The 21904-nt window shown below is 37.1% G+C and overlaps 1 protein-coding gene across 1 annotated transcript in view; it reads right to left on the bottom strand.

Moving 5' to 3' along the window:
* Positions 1 to 13865, bottom strand: part of CFAP20DC (CFAP20 domain containing) — a 66944-nt gene extending 53079 nt beyond the window's left edge. The window contains 4 exon segments of the mRNA XM_071549694.1: positions 8962 to 9034; positions 10920 to 11013; positions 11504 to 11593; positions 13836 to 13865. Coding sequence (XP_071405795.1) covers positions 8962 to 9034; positions 10920 to 11013; positions 11504 to 11593; positions 13836 to 13856 — 278 coding nt within the window. The 5' untranslated portion in view covers positions 13857 to 13865.
* Between the last annotated feature and the right edge of the window lie 8039 nt (positions 13866 to 21904).

The following is a 21904-nucleotide window of genomic DNA, read 5'->3' as shown; positions in this document are numbered from 1 at the left end:
CAGATTTCCTGCTTACACATAGAGTCGAGCAATTGTGCTGAGGAACCAGGCAGCTGCAGTAACCTGAGTGTTAAAAAACAAATAAAATACCATTCCTGTTGAAACTCAAGTTGAGTAATTCCCAATAGAGAATGTTGCTTTAAATGATACTACGACAGAGCAGTAGGAGCCTAGAATTAAGTTCTACCCATCTCCAAACAACTGGCAATAAAAACCTAAGTTCACTTTATAATATTAGTTCAATATGTTTAAATTGTATTATTTATTTCTTATAAGAATAGATTTATCTCTCTGCCTCCTGAAGAAAATTGGGCACTTTAGTTACAAAAAGACCACTGGTAAATGTACAGATGAGTTACATTCCAAAATGTAACACTGAACACTTAGCTAAAAATTTATATCATTATTTATAGCATTTATATCAGGCTATATCTAAGTGCAAAAAGGAGGGGTTTTTTGATGATACATGTGCTGCAAAGAAGGGGCAAAACTTATGATCACACCTAAAGAAATGTGTTTTACTTCAGTAAAAGCATTTAGAACAATATTTCTATTCCACAGGCAGAAGTATGTGAAACATTTGAATAGGCAAAACTGAGGAAAGAAGGTGGCCTTAAAATTCTGTAAATTAATTTTTTTCCTGGGAGAAGCAAGATAATTATTTAAGAGTTAGTGTTACTTCCAGAGTTTCCTGTTACACTGCTTATTGGAAAACAAAAATAAAGCAAGGATCTGAAGAAACTATTTTCTGAAATAGTTCAGACAATGGAAGTTAGAACATTAGATCTCTCTGTTGCAAAATTACTCGAGTACTTCTGGTGAAACTCAACTGTTTTTTCCCCTGTTATCCAAAAGCAGAACCTACATTAAATCTACAAAGGCAAGAAACATCTGCAGCACACATCTTGATTTTCAAAAAAATCTATATGGGAGTTAATGTATTTTTATTATGTCTGTGCTTGAGTATTTATATGTAAGGGTCAGACATGTGATAGAAAAGTAATGAGACCATGTTGAGAAAAATGAGGTAGTCAACAAGAAAATCAACCTCATTTATAATAATATTCCTGTGATCAGCAGGTGCATAACTCTTCCAGCTATGGTCATTAACTGCATTCATTTCACACTTAACATCTACATTTGCAAACCATTTGAAAGTAAAATTACCTTCCAATTCAATTTTCAATTTTATTTTATATCTTCAACTTTGATTGACTGTTCTCCTCACAATGGTAACTATAGTGAGATTGCAAGCAAATGGTAGCAACTACCCAAGAGAACAGATAAAACTCATCTTCTCAGATTGGCTATTCAATTTGCTTCTGTATGTATAATAATTTATAACCATTTGTTAATGTTCAATTCAAGGCTTAAAATGAACATGGAAAAAGAAATTATACTGGACTGTTGAAGAGATGCATCATTTATCAGGCTCACCTGGTCTTCAAATGAAAGCGGTTTTCTCCTTATAGTTGTCTTATACCTGGAAGTTTACCAAACATGAAACCAGGTATTTCATCAATATTGCTAAGAGAAACTCCCATACAATTTAATATTGACAGAAACCTCTCTGTATCCTGGTCAAAATCCAGACAGAATCCTCTGCTAAAGCTTCACTATCAGCACATTGGTATATTAGCACTTAGAACTGTAGTGGCGTTTTCTCCATAATAAGCACATGCCTCAGAACATTAGAGAGGATCACCATTGTCATTTCCATTTTAAAGAATGAAAAATGAAGGAATAGCAATTGTCAGCTGATTTGTTATGCTTTCAGATTCTAAAGTTTCCTTATTCAGCAGCACCCTGTACTTCACATATGCTTTATTTTACGAGCTCCTTGTAAATGGGTCTCGTAGAAGAAACTACATTATTGAAGTGGCTGCCTGATCCAGGGCACTGTATTCTGTCTTCATAAAACCAGACTTAGGTACGTTGAAAATCAATCAAATCTCTGCAAAACTAGAGATCTGGAAGACTGAGATGTCACACAGACCTAGAGAACAGGCTGTTTTGTGTACTGGAATTTCCTGTTGGTAGTGCTTTTCTGGAGAGAATTAAGAAAAACACCCCACAAAGTCCTCTCAACCAGTATTCATACAGAAGCAATAATACAGGTGGCAGGTGCAAAACAAGAATCACCAAATCTGGTAGTTACAATAGAAAAACTTTCCAAATATGAGCAGTTATGAAGAACTGCTGAATCCTGATCTCTCCCTACAAGATACTGACATATTTGTGACCAATTTTCCAAAAAAAAAAAAGAATGAGCTGGTACTTCAAATGATCAATAATAATTTATTTTGAAAGTTTAATTACTCTTAGAGCTTCACGTGGTTCGAAAAAACATTCTGGAAGTGTTCACTTCTAAAGATATGTTTTAGAAACTTCTATCAATATTTCAATATCCTTTGTTTTGAAATGAGTTTATCTTTCTCTTATTTTCAAGTATTTTAGTAAACTCTATTTTAAGGCACAGTGTTATGCTCCTCTGAAGCAAGGTTAACTGTGCCAAATCATTTACAAAACTGTAATTCCAGAAAACAGTTTTTAATTTTTCAGTAGAAGGTACACTAATGAGTATTAATATGAGGAAAGTTTAGTGATGACTTCTTTTCCAGAATCTAAACAAATTAGCTCTATAATGCAGTTATTTGTGCTTGCAGCTAGTTCTTTTGGCTCTTTTCTTTAGTTTATTTGCTGTTATCCTTTTTGCTTTGTTGTTCCTTCCATGAATTTCTCTGTTCTAAAGAGACAATCTGTCCTTTCAGGTTTACAAAGACAAAGAAAAGGTTATGTTCACACCTGCTAATGTAACAGTTCCCTTAAGAACAGCCGTATTTCTCACATTTAAACCATTTATTCTAATTACTAAGAATTGCTAGCGACTCTGCCCTTTAAAAAGAGAAAACTAAGTTACTTTTAAACAAAATTTACTTAATTTGGTAAATGAAAATCCTGACTAACAGACCCTACCAATAAAAAATAAGCAGGATTCAGTTTACTCCATGTTACCTATATGGATCCACCAACCAAAATTTACATAATTAGTACTTTTCTTCTCTCTAAAGTTCTAGAAGACTGTAATTTATTCTGTAATACCACCAGGACATCATCTAACACCATGATAAGAATTATTCTATTAGTATAATTAACAATTATTAGTATAATTAAAAGTGTATTAGCATTTATTTTATTAGTATCTCCATTTCTGCTCTGATCCCTTTTTGGAAGTAATACAGAGAATGAAAGCACCTCAGTTTTGGAACAGCAAATGAAATGGTTTTGTTTACAACTGACTCATACTGTACACAGACAGGGTACACATTCAAATACAGAAAGAAATGCTACTGGAAAAGAAAGATCCCCTTCTAATGGTGTGCACCTCTATGGACTCAAGAAGGGCAGAGAAAAGAACACTTCCAGGAAAATCCAGATGATCTAAAGATGTACTGGAGAAAGATGAACTGATAATTAAACTGTTAAGAGGCACTCAAAGAACGAAATATTTTAGGTAGTAGTCAGGGATCTTGATAATCATTGAAGAAAAAGAACAAAAAGTATAGTCTTCTGAAGAAGGTCCAGGGCCAAGGAAAAAAGATTCCTTCAAAAAGCAGGAAGTAAATTTGGATGTGTGCAAGCTCCAGAACAGAAGGTGAACAGTGCAAAAGTCTTTCTCCACACTTGATGTTTTATATTGATTAATTGAATGAGCACTGAAATTGCTGATATAAGATGACTTTGAGCAGTTTTATAGTTGCAGAAGAAAAGAAACTCATCAAATGCGAGAAATTAGACTTACAGAACAAGGGTAACAAATTTGTCCTAACGAGGAAGGAAGATCCTTGTCTCCTTTCAGAACAAGTGGCTAATCTATAACAACCTAATTTTAAACTAGGATTGTGTATTTTGTTATCATTCTATAAAAATTGCATGAACACTTATTTTTATATCTGGAAGCAGGACACCCTGTTCACAGGATACCTGTATGCCTTTTTTTTTGATATCTGTTTCCTAAACTCATGCTGTGTTTCTATTCTAGTCAAAACGATGACTGAAGTTATTAAAAACTGTTTACTTTCAAATATATGTGTTAATCACCCTCATGAATTATGAAATTTAACATACCCTGATACTTTATACCTTAATACAGAGTATTGCTCTATTTCATTCTTGCTTCACAGTAAATTCAAGGAACAAATCTCACGCCACTAAACACCAGCATTTCAAATAATCTCTCCAGCTAAATCTGTTCAATACAGTTCACCTCCTGTCTCTATCTAAAATCTTCAAATAATGTCACACGTATTTGACAGAAGTAGCATCTATGTCCCACTTGGAATATTAGGACGTTGGTCCTAATAATAAGTTTTGCCAGACTAACCAAGATTCATATATTTTTATTTTTCTGTATCTGAAAACGTGCTAGATCTTTAGGTTAACATGAATAATTTATGATATGTCTGTCAGCAAAGCTAAAATGATGACTGATTATGATAGCATCTAATTCACATAAATTCAAGCTGTTACAGTATCTGTGAATAAATTAGCTATGCATGTAAAACCTGGTATGTAGTGGTTATTAAACATTTCAAAGTAATAAACTTATATTTATAGAAACAACTGTTTGAAAACAGTAAATATGGTACAAAAATACAGATTTTACTGCACTGCTCACAAGCCTTGCAATAACATTTCTTAACAACAAGTACAACTACTTTAGGAATACAAACATTTTAACCCCTTTTTCCCTAAAGATTCCTCTATCCATATCTAGCTAAACTTCAACAGAAAAACTTAAACCTTATCAGGTGTGTTCTAGAGCTTGAAACTCCAAAGAGTTCACATTAATTCAGCATATAACAAGAGCTGATGCTTTCTGGAGCTCACAAAGGCTGGTGGCAAGCAAACAGAATTTGATTATGAACAGCAGGATACTACACTGAGCAAACCTGTTGATACACATTTGGTCAGCTGAGCAAAGGCTGAAACACTGTGAAGAATTAAGAGACACAGATACCATTAGAGTGAATGGGCAACCATGGTGTGACCCTCAGCACATGGTCCATAAGGCACTGAGTAATTCTAAGAGGGGCAGCACAGCAGAGCCCTGGGGCACGTTCGTATCGAGCGCCAGGTCTGGGGTTCGGAGCACAACTCTGACGGGGGAGCAGTTTTCACTGACAGTGGCTATTTTTGCTGTGCAAGTTTTCACATCATAGAGACAGGGGGATCTTACATGAGATTCAAACCTACCCATCTTTTCAAATTATGCCACACGTGACTTACAGCTGTTTACCAACCCAAAATTTACAGTAGTTTGCAGCACTGTGAGCTGGCCATCAATGAGAGAGGCAACATGACCCCAGAGCTGCAGCAAGGGATCAGTAAGTACCACACCTAGTTTTGCCACTAATGTTGTTACATTTTGTTGTTACTATCTGCTCTCCTGTCTGGATGTCTAAAGGTAAAACTGGTAAACTTCTGATTTTTCATATAAAACACTCTCTACCTAAACTGGCCTCAATTCAGTGATAGAATAAAACATCAAATATTAAATCTGTACTATCAGCACACACGAGCTCGCATATCAATGAAGCTATATTTAATCAATCATCAGATTTTACAATTTACTACCATTCCCATTTTTATCACTTCATATCTTTTAAAGTATCATACATTAACATATTATATTATATTTTCAAAATAAATTGATAAATATTACTCTCATAACTTGTATGAGAAAACTGGGAGAAAAAAAAAGGCTGAGCAACCTACAGGGACTTATATAAAACCAGATTATTTCTGGTTATACACTGAAATATTGAGTGTCTGACCCTTGTTCATACATCAGACCAGTCTTTTTTTTTTTTTTTTTTTTTGAGGTTATGGTAAAATTTCAAGATCTATTTTCTCACATCAACAGCTTGACCCATTTCCTGTAAAACTTATAGTAACAAGATATATTAATTTTGTACCCAACACTGAGAAAAAACATATCAGAAATAAAATATGACAATGACTGGCATTACAGTACTTCAAGAAGAACCATGTTCATATGCTTGTCAAAATACTGAGCAGAACTGCTACCACCCATGTGTCCACATATTGGGAATTAAAGCAAGAATGCCAACACAAGCCAGATGCTGTTTTCTATTACACACAAATACTTTTTCAAACATTGAGTTACCTTTGCTTTTTCAGAAAGGGAGCAAAATCTGTAATACTGCAGATTTAACAACAGGCTACTGCATTTACAGCAGACAGATATATTCAGCATTACTAACAGCTTTGCTATTATTTGCTCTAAAAAAGCTGCATAAATTACACGCTCTCTGCCTTAGCTGTGATTTTATTATGCTTCACCAAATTTTTCACCCACAATCTATTTCACATATTTTTTAAGCAGATCAGTACACTGACTGTTAATGTGGTGGTATTCACCTAATCATGCCACCTAACAAAGTCTCTAAAATTCTACTTAAATTTCTCCAAAGATAAGCCAGCTAATGTAAACAGTACTTTGCACATCCAGTATTTATGACAGGAATCTCGCATGACTGCTTGATGGCAGCAAGTCAGAAGTTTTATCTCAGTTGATGCCAGCAGTGATGGATGGCCTTGAAGAAATTCTTGTTTGCTGACCAGATCAATCACTGAACAGAATGCAAAAAGGCTCAAACTAAATACCTATTTCCCTCTCTGTGCAGAATAAGAGAGCAAGAAATGTAACAAAGCATCAAGTGCAGCTACTACAGAAGTTGCCAAACTGTTTCTTACATAAAATAAATTTCATGGCTTGGTATGCTATCAATTTTCACTGGAAGCTGCTCAAAGACTCAGTAGTAAGTAGCCAGGGTATGTAACAAACCATATTTGAACATTAAACTCCAGGAAGCAACAACACGATCAACATTCTGTACACAAACAAGCAAGAAATTTCTTTCAAAGCATCTGAAGAGAAAGGAACTGAATGGCAGTCAGATGAAGCAAGGACTTGTCTTCATTATTTACTGGATTATCATAAGTCTCCTAGGATAAAATAATATGCTACCTAATCTGCAAGTCTTGAAGGACTTTATAGGTACATCAATAAATTACAGTTTACTTTGAATACAAAATTTAGTATTAAAACTACTCTTAAAGAAGTTTTATTAACTTTTTCAAATAGTTGAACTAAGTGGGGAACAACTGAGATTGTACTTTTCAGACATATACACCTTCATTCAAAGTAACTGGAGCTACTTAAAGAATTAATGAACTTATGGAATTATCAAAGTAAGCAAGATTTTATTTTAACACAAATAATGAAAAATCAATTATTTTGTAAAAAGTATATGGAAATGTATTAAGTGGGACTACTTCATCCATATAGACACTGAAATCACTGAACATAAGAGAAGAGAAAATTGGAATTTGTATCAGGTTCTATGATAATAATAACTTAGGACCAGGAAAGTTGAAAAAAGAGAAAATACACAGTAAATATAGTTTATATTATATACATTATATAGCAATATATGTTACATAAACTATATATAATAGCAAATACAAAATACATGTATTTAAATATATAGAAGTATGTAAGACTATTATAACTAAAACTATATATATTTACTTCCATAAGAGCAACATAGTAATGATGAGAACAGGAAGAAGCAAGAAAAGATGAAGAAAATGTAAAACCCAGATATGAGTTGGAAAAAGAAAGGCCAAATAAAAGTGAAAGAGGTGGTGGAAATTTTTCTTAATCTAAAAAAACAAGCAAGGAAAAAAATAAAATGAGTAGAAATGGAGAAGAGGTTCTTGTTAAGGAGATGGCAAGTGGTCAAAACAACCAAACTCAACATGACATTATAGAAAAATCTGAACTCCTGTACTCATCATTAAATCTCTGTCCCTTGCCTACAGAATGTCCATGAGAAGTGAATCCATGTCCTTGGTTTCTGCTTACTGCAGGACATACCCTGTTTGTTTTGTCCCTTTACATGCAAACTTAGGGAAACAAAAATGAAATCCCTCTTCGACTTTACACAGTTTAACTGCATATCATTCAACCCATCTTCTCTTGCAGGACTTCTAATGGCCTAATATTTCTTTTGTTAATCCAATTCCTGGGTGTCCTACTGGCTACAAAGTTGAGTGAGTTTTGCTGGTTATATATAAACAGATGATGTCACTAGGGGAGAAAGGCTGTCTAAAGTCTGACAATTGCCCAAGTTTAAAACTCTATTAAATCACTCCACAATGAACTAATAAAAAAGTCTGTTTCACCTGTATCTCACTTTCTCTAGTGTGGACATAATTATACAAACTTAGCACTCCATTCATTGTTCTAGCTTTTTACCATTTGTTAGGTCATGTTTTTCTCCCCCAGTTATTAGAACAGATATTTCTTTTTGCCCTGAGCCAAAGGGCCCTGAAATAGTTATACAACTCTTGCAAATTTTCAAAAGTCCTCATGAACCAGTGTTGCAGACCAGGCGCTAGTGAGATCGCACACACCAATATGATGTTCAAGCAAATCCCAAGTTTATTCAAAAACACAAGTATATATGACCTCAAGTGACCCCGCCCCCGGTAGATGGTCTGACTCCAATTGGTTGAGGCTGGAAACATGTCCTTTTAAGGTGAAAATGAAACTTGTAAGGTGGTCATTCAGACCCACCAAAATCAGGGCTGCAACAAACCAGCATTTTCATATGTTTGCTAAACTTATGTATAATTTCTTCAGATTTTTCATCATCTTCATTCAGGATTTTGAGAGTTTGTTCTGTCTTCAAAGGAATGTCAGTATTTAAAACATCCAAGAAATAATGATCTCATTAGCTTCATTACTTTTTATTGACTTGATAAGTCACTGTGCTTTAATGCAAAATATGCCACCAAAATTAATGACTGCAATCAGGCATTCACTTTACATTAAATGTACAAGGAAATTTTGTTACTTTTATTACTTACAGTAACTCAGTGGAAAAGTCTTTTCCCATTGGCACAAAAATCTGAAGTGTCAGAAATTGCTGGATCAGTCCCACTAGAAATAGGGAGAAAAATTAAATATATGTGCTGTCTGCATGCAGATGCATGTTTCACTATAATTTCGTACCATACAGCTATGCTCCTGCAACACTATTTCCCAAGGTTCACACAACACATGAACACAAGAAAAACCTGACTAAAACCAATTCAAACTGCAATAAAAATGTTGTTTTTAAAGTCCCATCTGTGGCTCTGGTGGAATTCTCATGAAAACAAAAGGAACCCTTTTCTTTTTTACCTTACAATTCTTGTGTTCCAAGAGCATCTAGATAACAAATATCCCATAAGAATCATAAAATGAAGCATCAAGAATACCTCATATGAAACTTGCAGTCCTGTTTCTGATAATGTACACCTTGTTAAACAACTTCAAAAAAACCCTTGGGTAAGAATGCAATCAGATCATGACAACACTGCTCAGTGGAGGCTTCTGATTTTTAGAACAACAGCAAAGGAGCTTGACTGAGGGAACAAACAAAAATTGCAGGTAGCTCCCTATCAAGGGAAAACAGTACAAAGCTGTCTGAATTGAACCATATGTTGTTTTCTTAGTTATTCCATCAGGGAGGGTACAGGCTGCTCTTCATTGACTTAACAAGACTCAACACCAACACTGGCTCCTCTTCTAATGAACAATTCAGAACTCTCTCCTTTTGTGGGACAAATGACACCTTAAATCTTCAAATTATATTTGCATATATAACATCTTTTATTTTGGAAGAGTAATTAAATACTTGAGGTTCATACACCTCAAGAGAGGAAGAGACCAAGACAGAAGGAAACAGAACGGTACCCCATGAAAATCTGACTGCAGTATTGCAGCACTAGCTGAAAGAAATTTAAAACCAAACTATTTTCAGCAGTGATAATCCACAACATTAATTCTCAATCCTCATTTTAATATTTAGTAAGAGTTTACAATTTTTTAATTTATTTTAATTGTTTACTCTTATTTGCTATAATAGTTTGTCATAAGAGTGAAAAAAACAGATGTCTCAAAAATATACATGACTAATATTTATTTTAATGAAGATAATAACAAATTTCATTAATGAAAATCTTATTAGTCTTCAGGCCTTACTGCATAGGCAACCTGTACAATTAATTGTTTCTTTTTTTTTTTTTTAACTTCGTTTGACAAAACTGATTTGTAATTGTATACCCTGCATGAGAAGTACAATAGAAGATTCCCATTTCATTTGTTTAAAATCATCATCTCAATTTTTCTTCAAAAACAAGCAGTTAATTCTAAACCAGCTCAATTTATTACTACAAGCCTTATAAGTACAACACCCTGCTGTGGAGTTTAGGGCATATGGTGATTGCTGTATGTCCCAGAAAACAGACTGCTTGGATTCTGGTTTATTCTGGTGCAATAGACAACCTGGGAAAACACTCCATACTACCCATAAAAGACTGATTACATAAATACAGCTGAAATTTGGGTCTAACATCCTTGTACTGCTAGTGCTCACCTGAAACACAAAAGTATAAATAATTTGAAAAGTAAAATGAGAAAGGAGATAGGAACCTATTTTACATCTAGTAATGCCAGTAAAATTATTGACTTTAGTAAGTGCTGAGTGGAGTCAGAAGTTATTTATCAGACACTGGTCTGTAGCAGGATCAGGTACAGAAGTGAAGCTGGTAGCACCAGGACAACAGGTATCAATAAGGATCTTCCATATAGCACTTATTTTAATACAGCATTTCCATACATTTTATTTAAATGACCTGCTTGAAAGTTAATGAAAAAATCCACTTTTCTAATGCTGAATTACCCCTGAACTAAGGGACAAAACTCTTAAGTTATACATCCAATATAAGACTGATACAATAATCAGAACAACATTATCAATGTTTAATTCTTTCATACTTACAAGTTTGTCTAGTTTCCTTTGGTAGCTGCATTTTGTTGACTTGACTACTTCCTTCAAGTACAAAAACAAAGCCTTTTATTTCTTTGTCATATTCCTACAAAAAGGAACAACAAACACAAACATCCTGAGAGAATTCTACTCCTCACAGTCAACCATGATACTAACATGCAAAGCTATTTTCTTTAAAATTAGAAATGGCAGATGGCACTGCAAGTATTACAGTGGTTCAAATGTGATGGCAATAATATAATCCATATAAATACATCCTTTACCTGCATATTTTATGAACAAATAATGCTGACAAACAGGACTCACAACTCAATGAGCAGACCTCAATTAATTAGTTATTGGAATAGCAAAATTACTTTCTAAATATCTAAACTTTAAAATTACACTGTGACCAACCTAATCTGCAAGCAGGCATAAAGAACTAATTTAAGTAGTCATTTAGTCTGTCATAATGACAGAACTGCAAGTGACAACTCCACTGTCAGGTCAAAGCCCTCATTACCTTCTAATTTTAAGCTTCATTCACGTTTTTCTGGTTTATACTCTAGGTTTTATAAGTTTCTTTAAGAACTTACTTTCCGTATAGCTGATGGATTGCCAAAAATCTTCCATTTTGCTCCTGGGTTCTTGCCTTGAGCACTGAATATTTCAACAAACCGGCCACCCTAGAGTAAAAGGGTTTAACGAGACATCATCCAACCCAATGTTCAGAACTAAATTATCAACGGTCAAGATGAGGACATGAGAATCCCTTCCCACATCACGCTGTCACCACAGTCCATATTACTGATCTGTCTGACAGCAGAATATCAATAACAGCTTCTAGACTACTATAATTCAGCAATTCATGTAATCAATAATTGGCTTTATTAGAGGATCAAAAGATAAAACCTGAATAAATATCATGGAATATTTTAAATTATTTTATTTCTAATGTCATTCTCTAAAAAGCAAAATTATTGTAAATATTCTAAAAATCATACAGGAATTAATTTATATTTGGATAGGATTTATTTCTACATCTCACCAAGTAAAGCAAATTTTAAAAAATACTGCCAAAAATTAAGATCTGTTGCAGACTGGATGTTTTGTCTGCCTTCCTATGGAAATGAAGTTTACACCATTTGTCTACATATGTGAATGGCCCTGTCTACATAGGTGAGTATTTCAAAGCCATTTCCCAGTAACCTTCTTACTAGTTACCAAATTCCAGTCTGGTTTGACCAAACAATAATTCACTGTCTTTTCTGGGCCAGCTTAAGTGGCCTGGTGGTAGATCTGCTCCAATCAGTATCACTGTAAAAAGGCAAGGGCTGTACTCATTCTGCAGCCTTCAGGAGGCAGCAGAGAATTAATCCTGGGAAAAGATTATTACGAATTTCCGTGTCAGGTGAAAACTCCTGACAGAGAGCATGTGCCCTATCAGACATCAAGAAATCTAACCACAGATTGTTGGGGAGGCTGACTTTATCACCTCTGCTTAGGGAATTCTTTACTTCAATATTTTTCCCATTTGATGTCCCATTTTTTTTTGTGACATCTGATACACTCAGCCTACAGTTTGCTAAGCACTTCCCAGCCTGGCTGACCTAATCAATCATTACAACTCTGCCGCTCCCTTCTCATTTCTGCTTGCGTGCACTCACCAATTCTCTTTATGCTCAGCTGCCCAAGCAATTGTACACAAGTCAGAGTGAGCAAGAGGGGCAAGCAGTCTTGCCAGCAAAAGAAATGCTCTTCAAACTGTTTTTTCAGAGAATATTAACCCTGCACTGTGTATGATTTAGGTATTTTCCTCTGCCCATGCACACCTGGCAGGTCCACCCACATGGCTGATCCCACTGACTGGACTTACCAAGTTCTACAGAGATTCTAAATGGCATTTCATAAACTGCATTTAAAATAATTTTTGAACTTACAATGAATTTTTTTTCTAAATATGGTATTCTATCACTTTTTAAGTTATCTGATTTATGTAAGGACTACAAGATCAAGCTCTTGAAAAGTTAACAAAGATTGTTAACTGCAAACTATATGTGCTTGCAGCAAATTTTCAACAAGTGGCTTTCTCTTCCATCTTTGCAAATACATTTTGTTAATGACGCAGCCCTCAAGTAGGCCCTGATTTGAGGTTAAACTGAACAGGATGCGGAAAAGTACCAGACATGACATGAGAAAATGTCAAACAAACACTGAGCTGAGAAGCCAACAAAAGTTACTTTGTGCTGTGGGGGATGGCTGATCTCATGGAGGAGTTGGGAGAAAACTGCCAAACTCCACAATCACCTGGAGGGGAGTGTGGGAGCATCTTTTGGGAAGCGCAATCCTGCCAACAGCACCTAGGCATCAGATACCATGCAAAGCCAAAACAGCCTAGGTAACAGCACCAGAAACACCAATTTTGGGTGCAGAAGTACGACATCTGGGACCAGCAGGGAAAAGTAATTAGGGGTGGGTTACTGTCTTGGCATGGGACTAGTTCAGAGAAAGGGAGGCAGAGTGTTGAAAAGGAAGGCCAGGAAACAGAAAAAGGGATAATAAGATTTACAAATGATATAATTAGTGTTGTCACAACATTGTGCTGGACCAAGAGAATAAATCAACCTCCTTTTCTGACTATACCTTAAGAATTGGGACTGCTTCCATGACCAACTGGAAGCAGAGGGAGTGCCTTCTCTGGCCTTGTAGGTAAAGACAGAAAGCCATTGGCAAAACCATGTTGGTGCCCATTCTAGAGCTGACAGCATGAGCAGCTACGCAGTATTTCATAACATTTCTATAAAAATACCGAATAATGAAACACGTTTCTGTAGATGGATTTTTTGCCTCCCAGAATAAGCTATTTTAATTGAGTTTTCTCAGAGGTGAAATGCAAATGGGTAAAAAATAAAATTATTTATGTTTTACCTGAAAATGATTTTTGAACATTTTTCCAGGTTTCACAGGCAGAAAATAATTTTAGCTTCTCAAACAGTAAAGACAGTTATAAACCATGCTGCAAAACAAACAAAGAACTTTATACAGAACTTGATGTGAAAAAAATCCTAAAATGAAACTCCAACCATATTTTAAAAGATGGGAATACTATTATAAAGTACTTTTCTGAGTATAAGTGTATATCAACTGCATGAGTGTGCTAACACAAAAGAATTAAGACCAAAACAATAGTAATGTTGACACTGTCTTGGAAAATGTTCTCTTCATGCATCAAGTACTCAGAGTTGCCTTTCCTTATATTCCATGTAAAACTAGTAATTTTATGTCAGTTCTTATTTTTATCAATAAGGCTCTCTCATTCTTTAAAAATGCTTAAAAATCATCATTAATACACATTCTTTTGTTATTCTTTATTATCAAGTGCCAACTGAAAAACATTAGAATCCATTAAAGAGGAGCTGAACATTTAATATAGAAAAAGAAAAACATATAGAATGGCTGCAATGGAGACCTCTCCATCTAGAGATATTTGGCAGAGACTTCTGAGACAAGTTATCTTCCTTCACATTCAGCATTCTTCTTTGAGGATGATTAGTGTAAGACTCAAACCAAGCACTTCAGTCATTTGAGGGCTGCTAAAGTCACTGTGAATTAAGAGATGTCTGCAGTTAGAGGATCAGAACAGTCAAAAGTGAAGAGACATACTGGAAGCCTCCCACATTCCTCTTTGATCGTGCTGAGTGTCTGCAGGCTCAGCTGAAGTCAATAGAAAGTGAAGAGACCCTGAACATAAAAGGTAGTTGACAATCTCCAAAGACAGAATGAGTCACAAGAGACAACATCCACCTTCAATTGAAAACTGAAAGTTCTCCTCAACTCACAGAAAAATCCTTTCACAAGACTGCGCCTCACTTTAATTTGATATACTCTGTTCCTGTTCATGGCCTCAGTTCAGGCACAGATGACTTAAGAATTAAGTTTTTTTTTAATTACTGGTATTTTTTGAGACTGAAACCCGTTTCTTAACAGACAGAAACAATATGCTGACCAGGAGACTGTAAGTATAGCTTCTATAATGAATGATTTAGCTTACACAACCAGAAAGTGACAAACTTTAAAGAAGATTTATAGAAATATATATGACTGCAAATGAACTAGAAATGCAGTGACAATACACATGAGTTCATAAAGAATGTACACATTTAAGGTATTAGAGTATCATTCTATTTGAAAAAGTAAATGATATTTCATTTATGAAAAGGTGGTGAAATCTATTGATGCTTATCCACAATTATTTTAAACAGCAATAACTAAGTCTGAAAGTTGTCTGTAAATAAAATAAAAACAGGAAAATAATCAGATATTAGAAATTTATCCCATGCTGTTGCCACAAATATTAGTTTATTTTCAGCTATTTGATTCTAAGACTGAAAATAATAACTCATATATTTCAGAAATTAATACAAATATTCTGGTGAAAAGCCTGCTAAATAGAGTTACATTTCATATTTTGGAACAAACATTTAGTGTGTGGTGTACAGAGGCCAAATTTCATCTTCATTACCAGACCATCTTTCAGGAGGGAACAGCTGAAGTTACTTAGCAAGGTGGACAGCTATCGCATTTGCAGCACTGCTGTAGTCAGATTTACACTTGAGATATACAAACACTTCATTTTCTTTACTCTCTTTCCATACAGTACACGTGGCTTCCATAAGAGCCAGTCCACTCCTGGCAAATCCCACAGCATTTGGAAGGAAGATGCAAACAGCTCTGGAAGCCATCCTGATATATTAACTTGGGTTCAACATGGTGCTAACATGCTTTGCCTCGCAGCAGTGCTTATTAGCTTTGCCTTGACATCACTCATTTATCTCCACACTGTATGGCATGGAAATGGTTGAGCTCAGTTGGTTCTGAGCACAGAAAGAACATACAGGCACTGGTGAAACACCATGAAGGCACACACCTGTATCACACAAAGAACTTGTGCTATTAATTAATCCTTAAATTCAAGTAGAAGAAACATACATCTGAATTGAAAAGCTCTCATTAAAGTGATATGCTTGAGATAGAAAAGATGATCAAATAATTAAAGGCTTTCATACTGTATCACAATACCAAAATATATATACAGACAGGGTAAATATATATATATGAAGAGACAGTATCTAGGAGTACGTGGTAGAAAGGAGAAATACAAAACATGTGGGATGATGAACACTTACCAAGGGACTAGAAAGCTCATGAGCAGTCCCATGGTGTAATGGTGAGCACTCTGGAATCTGGATTGCAAGGTCGTGAGTTCGAGTCTCAGTGGAGACCGTACCGGGCAGTTAAGTGCCTCCCTGTCAGATCTTGGATGCTCAGCAGGGTCAGCACAGTTAGTACCGGGTGCTGTAGACAGTCCTGAGGACTTCACTGTCACTGTCCGAGCTTGCTCGGCCATAGCAGATGGACCTTAGGACTTAAACGGTGGGGCCAGTTCTGCGCACGCTGTGCCTCTCCTAAAAAATCCACTGCGCAGGCTCGAAGGGCACACCCCCTCGTGGGGAGAGCCCTTTCCAAATCTTTGTTTGCGAAGTTTGGCCATACTATACTATATTAGAAAGCTCATACCATCACTAGAAATCTTCAAATTTCGAATTGTCAAATAAAGTTCACTCAGACAATATGGCTTAAAATTTGTCACCAATGCAGTTGTGTTTTAAACTGACATACATATGGGCAAGCCAGGTTATTTGCTAACTTGCAGAACATATTTTTATACACATTCAGAAAACTGATGACTGTTGTAGATATCAAATTCATAACCAGATGGCTCTTTCTAACTTCAGTGAAAGGTAAACCAGACCCAAATTTTGTAAGCATTTGTGTTTGGACAACTTATTTATACGACAAAGCTGATTACTGTAAACACTTCAGTGAAATGTCAGTTTGTTTTTCACAAAGGCAAAAAATACTGAAAGTGACATTACAATACAGTTTTGCTAATATAACTTCTAAACTTCCATTAAGATACTAAAAAGGAAGATACCTTTGCTATTAAGATTGATAGGTATGAAAAACATTAAGTGAATGAAATTATTTGTTATGTAATTACTGAGATAATATTAAAAAGTGTTTTCACTATGCATCAAGTACTATTGTCTTTAATTATGGTAACCTATGCTTAAAAACAAAAGAGAGAATGGGATGGAAATTTGGTAGTTGTAATATTTTTCCTCTTTTCCTCTTTCCATCCTTTCCAGAAATTCTAAAAATCAAAAGTACTTATAATCCAGAAGGACTATTTTAGAAAAAAATAAGAGCAACTTGAAATGTAAGGCCTCAACTTTTTGCATAGTTGTCAAATAAATAGATATTTTATGGCATCTTTATAGAATGCCATAAACTAGCAGTTCTCTCATTTTTCTGTCACAGATTTAACTTATTTTTTTATTGCCCTGAACCATGTACTTTAGTACATCTGCCCAACTGGAAATACAGGCTTAAATTGTCAGTCAATGACAAACAATCAAGAATGTCATTTATAAAGTTAAGTCACAATGAAGGATATTTATCCTTGAAGAACAGACTCCTATCAGGATTTACCTTTTGATATCTTGATTTGTGCATTGATTTTGATCATTACTTTCACAATGTTTCCTACATAGAAAATAAAGTATCAGCAGTCCGAAATGCACCCCCAATCCTTCCACTCGCACAAACCACTTAGGACTCCACAAAAATACCTCCATCCTATGACAGCTTCTTATGTACATTTCAATTTGAATGCTTCACATTCAAGTATTTCAATAATATTTTGTGTTTAGGTAGCCCTGTGATTTCAACAATTTGTACCTAGAAAGTTACAAGCAGAAGAGTATTTCACAAACAGCAAATGCAAACCGAGCTTCATCCTTCCTTAAACTAATTAATACTACGCACTGTTCTAATTCCAGGAGAGACAGGGATGGACAGACTCACATAGACCTAAAACTTTTCATAGCCATGGTTAGCCCCTTGACTTAAAAGGGACTATAAACAAAGTATATGAATATATGTTTCTGATCAATATCCCAGCCTTGAAAAAGCTGTGTTTATTTAAATTTTTCCATTCCAAAGTCAAAACTGTGAAGCAAAATAAAGTGAATTTGCACTTGCTACTAATTTGCCTTGAAGAATGGCAGGAATGCAGTACTTTTGGCAGGGCACCGCGGCTGAGCCCCAGCGCTGCTCGCACAGATCAAGCCCCGCCGGGGCGCGGAGCCAGCGCTGATTTACGGCCGGGACACGCGGAGAGCAGTTCATCACTCATGAAGGGTTTTAGTATCTCCCGGACAAATGAATCCCACATATTGAATATTTAAAGCCGAGCTTGTAACACCGCTATATATTTTCTCAAAACACGAGTTAGCATAATAAATGGACAGGGAGACCATTAATAAGCTGTAGCGAAAAGCACCGGCGCTCCTACGCACGAAGCCTTTCACACACACAATGAAAAAAATAAATAAATGACAGACTTCTTCACTTTTACAAAAACCTGGTCGCAAAACGGTGGAGGCACAACACCCACGAGCGGCGGCCGCGCATCCCCTTCCCTGGGCACGGCGGCGCCCTCGCCGCGGCCGGTGCTGGGATCGGGATCGGGTGTCGGGACAGGGGGCTGGGAGTCGGGACAAGGGGCTGGGAGTCGGGACAAGGGGCTGGGAGTCGGGACAGGGGGCTGGGAGTCGGGACAGGGGGCTGGGAGTCGGGACAGGGGGCTGGGAGTCGGGACAGGGGGCTGGGGCCGCTCGGCCCGAGGAGCTGCGGCCCCGCCGGGTCTCACCTGTGCGAGGGCGGAGGGCCGGTTGTAGGTGGTTGCGCGGGGCGGGGCTGGGACTCATGGCCGGTACCGGCTCGGGTTCCACCGGCGGAGAGCCGGCCCTCCCCTCCCCTCCCCTCCCCTCCCCTCCCCTCCCCTCCCCTCCCCTCCCCTCCCCTCCCCTCCCCTCCCCTCCCCTCCCCTCCTCTCCCCTCCCCTCCTCTCCTCTCCTCTCCTCTCCTCTCCTCTCCTCTCCTCTCCTCTCCTCTCCTCTCCTCTCCTCTCCTCTCCTCTCCTCTCCTCTCCTCTCCTCTCCTCTCCTCTCCTCTCCTCTCCTCTCCTCTCCTCTCCTCTCCTCTCCTCTCCTCTCCTCTCCCTTTCCCTCTCCCTTTCCCTCTCCCTCTCCCTTTCCCTTTCCCTTTCCCTTTCCCTTTCCCTTTCCCTTTCCCTTTCCCTTTCCCTTTCCCTTTCCCTTTCCCTTTCCCTTTCCCTTTCCCTTTCCCTTTCCCTTTCCCTTTCCCTGTCCTTCCTTACCATTCCTTATCCTGCCCTTCCTTGCCCTCCCTTGCCCCTTCCCCGCGGCCACCGTGTGGGATTGTGTCACCACGAGTATCTCAAGTGCAAATGTCACTGACCTCGCAGCTCATGAAAAATATTTGACATTTGCTCTTTTAAGGCTTATTTCTGCAAAGTGTTCTTTTCTTTATTCTTTGGAAAGATGAAGGCTGGGCTAGAGCAGCTGCATCAAAGCCTTTGGTTTTTAAGGAATTAGTTGGCCTCGAAGGTCTGGCGCTTTCCACTTAGAGAGGGAAATGAGGAGGATGGCCCCATTAGTTTAACACTACTGACAGGAACAAGCAAACACCTCTTGATGGCTTCAAAAACCTCTGGGAAGAAGGTTATGGGGAACCAATTCGATTCTGGGTTTTATATAATGAGATGTTAATCAAAGGAGGTCTTGCCTTGAAGTGACTGCTTTTTTGATCACAGCATTTCTTCATGAAACTTTGTAGCCTTTTCACAGAAAAGTAATGGAATACCATTTTCTTCCTCGAAGTGTGTCTTAATGTTTCTACAAAGAGCAATTATTAAGAACCTTGTAACCCATCACAGCGTGAGGAAATACATGATGGGACCTGCTGTGCTCAGCTCAACATCACACCGCTCACCTTCCTTGCTTTTCCTCTTGAAAGGGACTGTCCTGGTTTTGCCAAGGAAGGGAATGAGTTAAATCAATTATAAGATGTATTTAGCTTTCTCATTTTACCTTGGGGTTTTCAAAGAAATCACATCCAGTGTAGTTTTATCATACACTGGATTACACTGATTAGAGTTCTTGGGTACTGGAGATAAGGAAAACAATAATACTAAAACAGTGCTACAGGTTATTAAATAAAAACAGTTAATAGAACAAGGACAAAAGAGAGATGATGATAGCAAGAGAAAGGTTAAAAAGCTATTGTGGAATTCTGTAGCCAATAGAAACCACACAGTTCATTACATATGGTTTAACCTGAAGTCATCTTGAAATTCATTACATCCAACACTGTATCTAAAAAGTCTGAGTCCTTTGTGACAGAAGTTATGCTAAGACCTGAGTACTTTAGAAATTCCAGCTAAAAACTGAGACTCAGGCTGAAGAGCCTAAATTATAAAGGTACATGAAGCATCCAGCTGTGAGTGTAATGTATATAAGCAGTTACTGCCTGCTAAGGGCAAAGCTGGCCTGCCCAAATCCCCTTTGCCAGCTGCCAGAGGAAACTGCATTTAGATGTACTCTTAGGAGAATTTCCCCCCCTGTTTCTTCCAGTTTTACAGAAAAAAAATCATATTGTATCTTAAAAATTGCAGGCAATTTATTAGTAGCAAGGAACTTTGTGTCATTAAATTTGTTCCATCCACAGCTTGCGCACATTGTCCTTTCAATGTCTGTTTTGGAATTATGGCAATGTGGAAAATACTGTAAAAATAATAATGAGGCAATCAAGATGTTTGTTATAATGAATTCTTTAAGATTGCATCTTTATATTGGCTGCTGTTGGTACCTGAGCTGCTGGGTTACATACTTTTCTTTGCCTAAATATTTGAGGCCACTGTGCAGTGAGTGTTCAGCAAGTGCTTGGGTAATAATTTGGGAAAATCTGTGAGAACTCACAAACATTTATCTTCACCTCTTACATGATACGACATATTTCAGTGAAGAGATTTTTACTGTGTTTTGGACTAGGAAAATGGAACATATGGACAGCCCTTCTTGTAAATGCTCTAGGCATAAGGTGGGATTAGGTCTCCTGTCTTCAATTAAAATACTGAGAAGTTAGTAGCATCATGCTGGGAACAGAATTGATTTAATTTAGGAGAGTATTCAATGTGCACTAGATATCTGATGTGTGATATTAAACCCAGCCATTTTTAAAGGACCCCCACTGACATAGCTTGGGTTTGTATCCATAGGAGGAGTTCTGTAATTTCCTTCATCCTTTCCTGACTTTGCCTTATTTTATACCATTGCTCACACTTGCAGCAGCCTGCCAGTTGATATATGGCAAGCGGCCTCCCTTCCCTCTGTGTAAAGCTCCATTTCAGCTCTAATGACCATTTGCCAGTCTGTTCTGTGCCATATTGTTCTGAACCGGTTTGGTTTGTGCTTTTTCAGACCAACAGTTCATGTAGTCTGGAGATCTCTTGTCTTTCTAGTTCACGCTATTTTGCAAAATGCTGTGTAATGTCTTGAGATTGATATAAATTATAAATACTAGTAAAGCTAAGAAAGAAGACACCCAGGCATCCTGTGGAAAGTTCCATAGTTCTTTGTTGCTATTCTTGATGTGCTGGGAAGTGAGACCTGACGTGCATTGCTGCTTGCTTAGCCTGCACTAGGTAACAGCTGCCACGGAGCTGAGGCATACTTGCCCCAGTGCCCAGCCAATCTCCATATCCTTTGCACATTCCTCCTCAGCCAGTGACCTTCCTCAGTTTGTTTGCCAAGATTTTGTCATGCAGAGTAATTTATTTGCGTGGTCACCATTGTATCCATTACTGTTTGTGGATGTCTGAAGAATTTCCAGCAGAATGCTTCCTCCTTCAGCCATGTGCACAAACTCTGAATTTTGTCTCATTTTCATTTGTACCTTGTTATTCTGATATAAATACTGTTAAAATAAATAAAGTAGTCAATTTCATTAGTTATCCTGACTGTCTCTTTGATATTCTATAATAAAATAATTTCTGTGAGAAATGCCTGTAA

Source organism: Pithys albifrons, chromosome 3 (assembly GCF_047495875.1).
Source record: "Pithys albifrons albifrons isolate INPA30051 chromosome 3, PitAlb_v1, whole genome shotgun sequence".
NCBI lineage: Eukaryota > Metazoa > Chordata > Aves > Passeriformes > Thamnophilidae > Pithys > Pithys albifrons.
The sequence above is the reverse complement of the archived record's forward strand: the minus strand, read 5'-3'. Positions and strand labels throughout refer to the sequence as shown.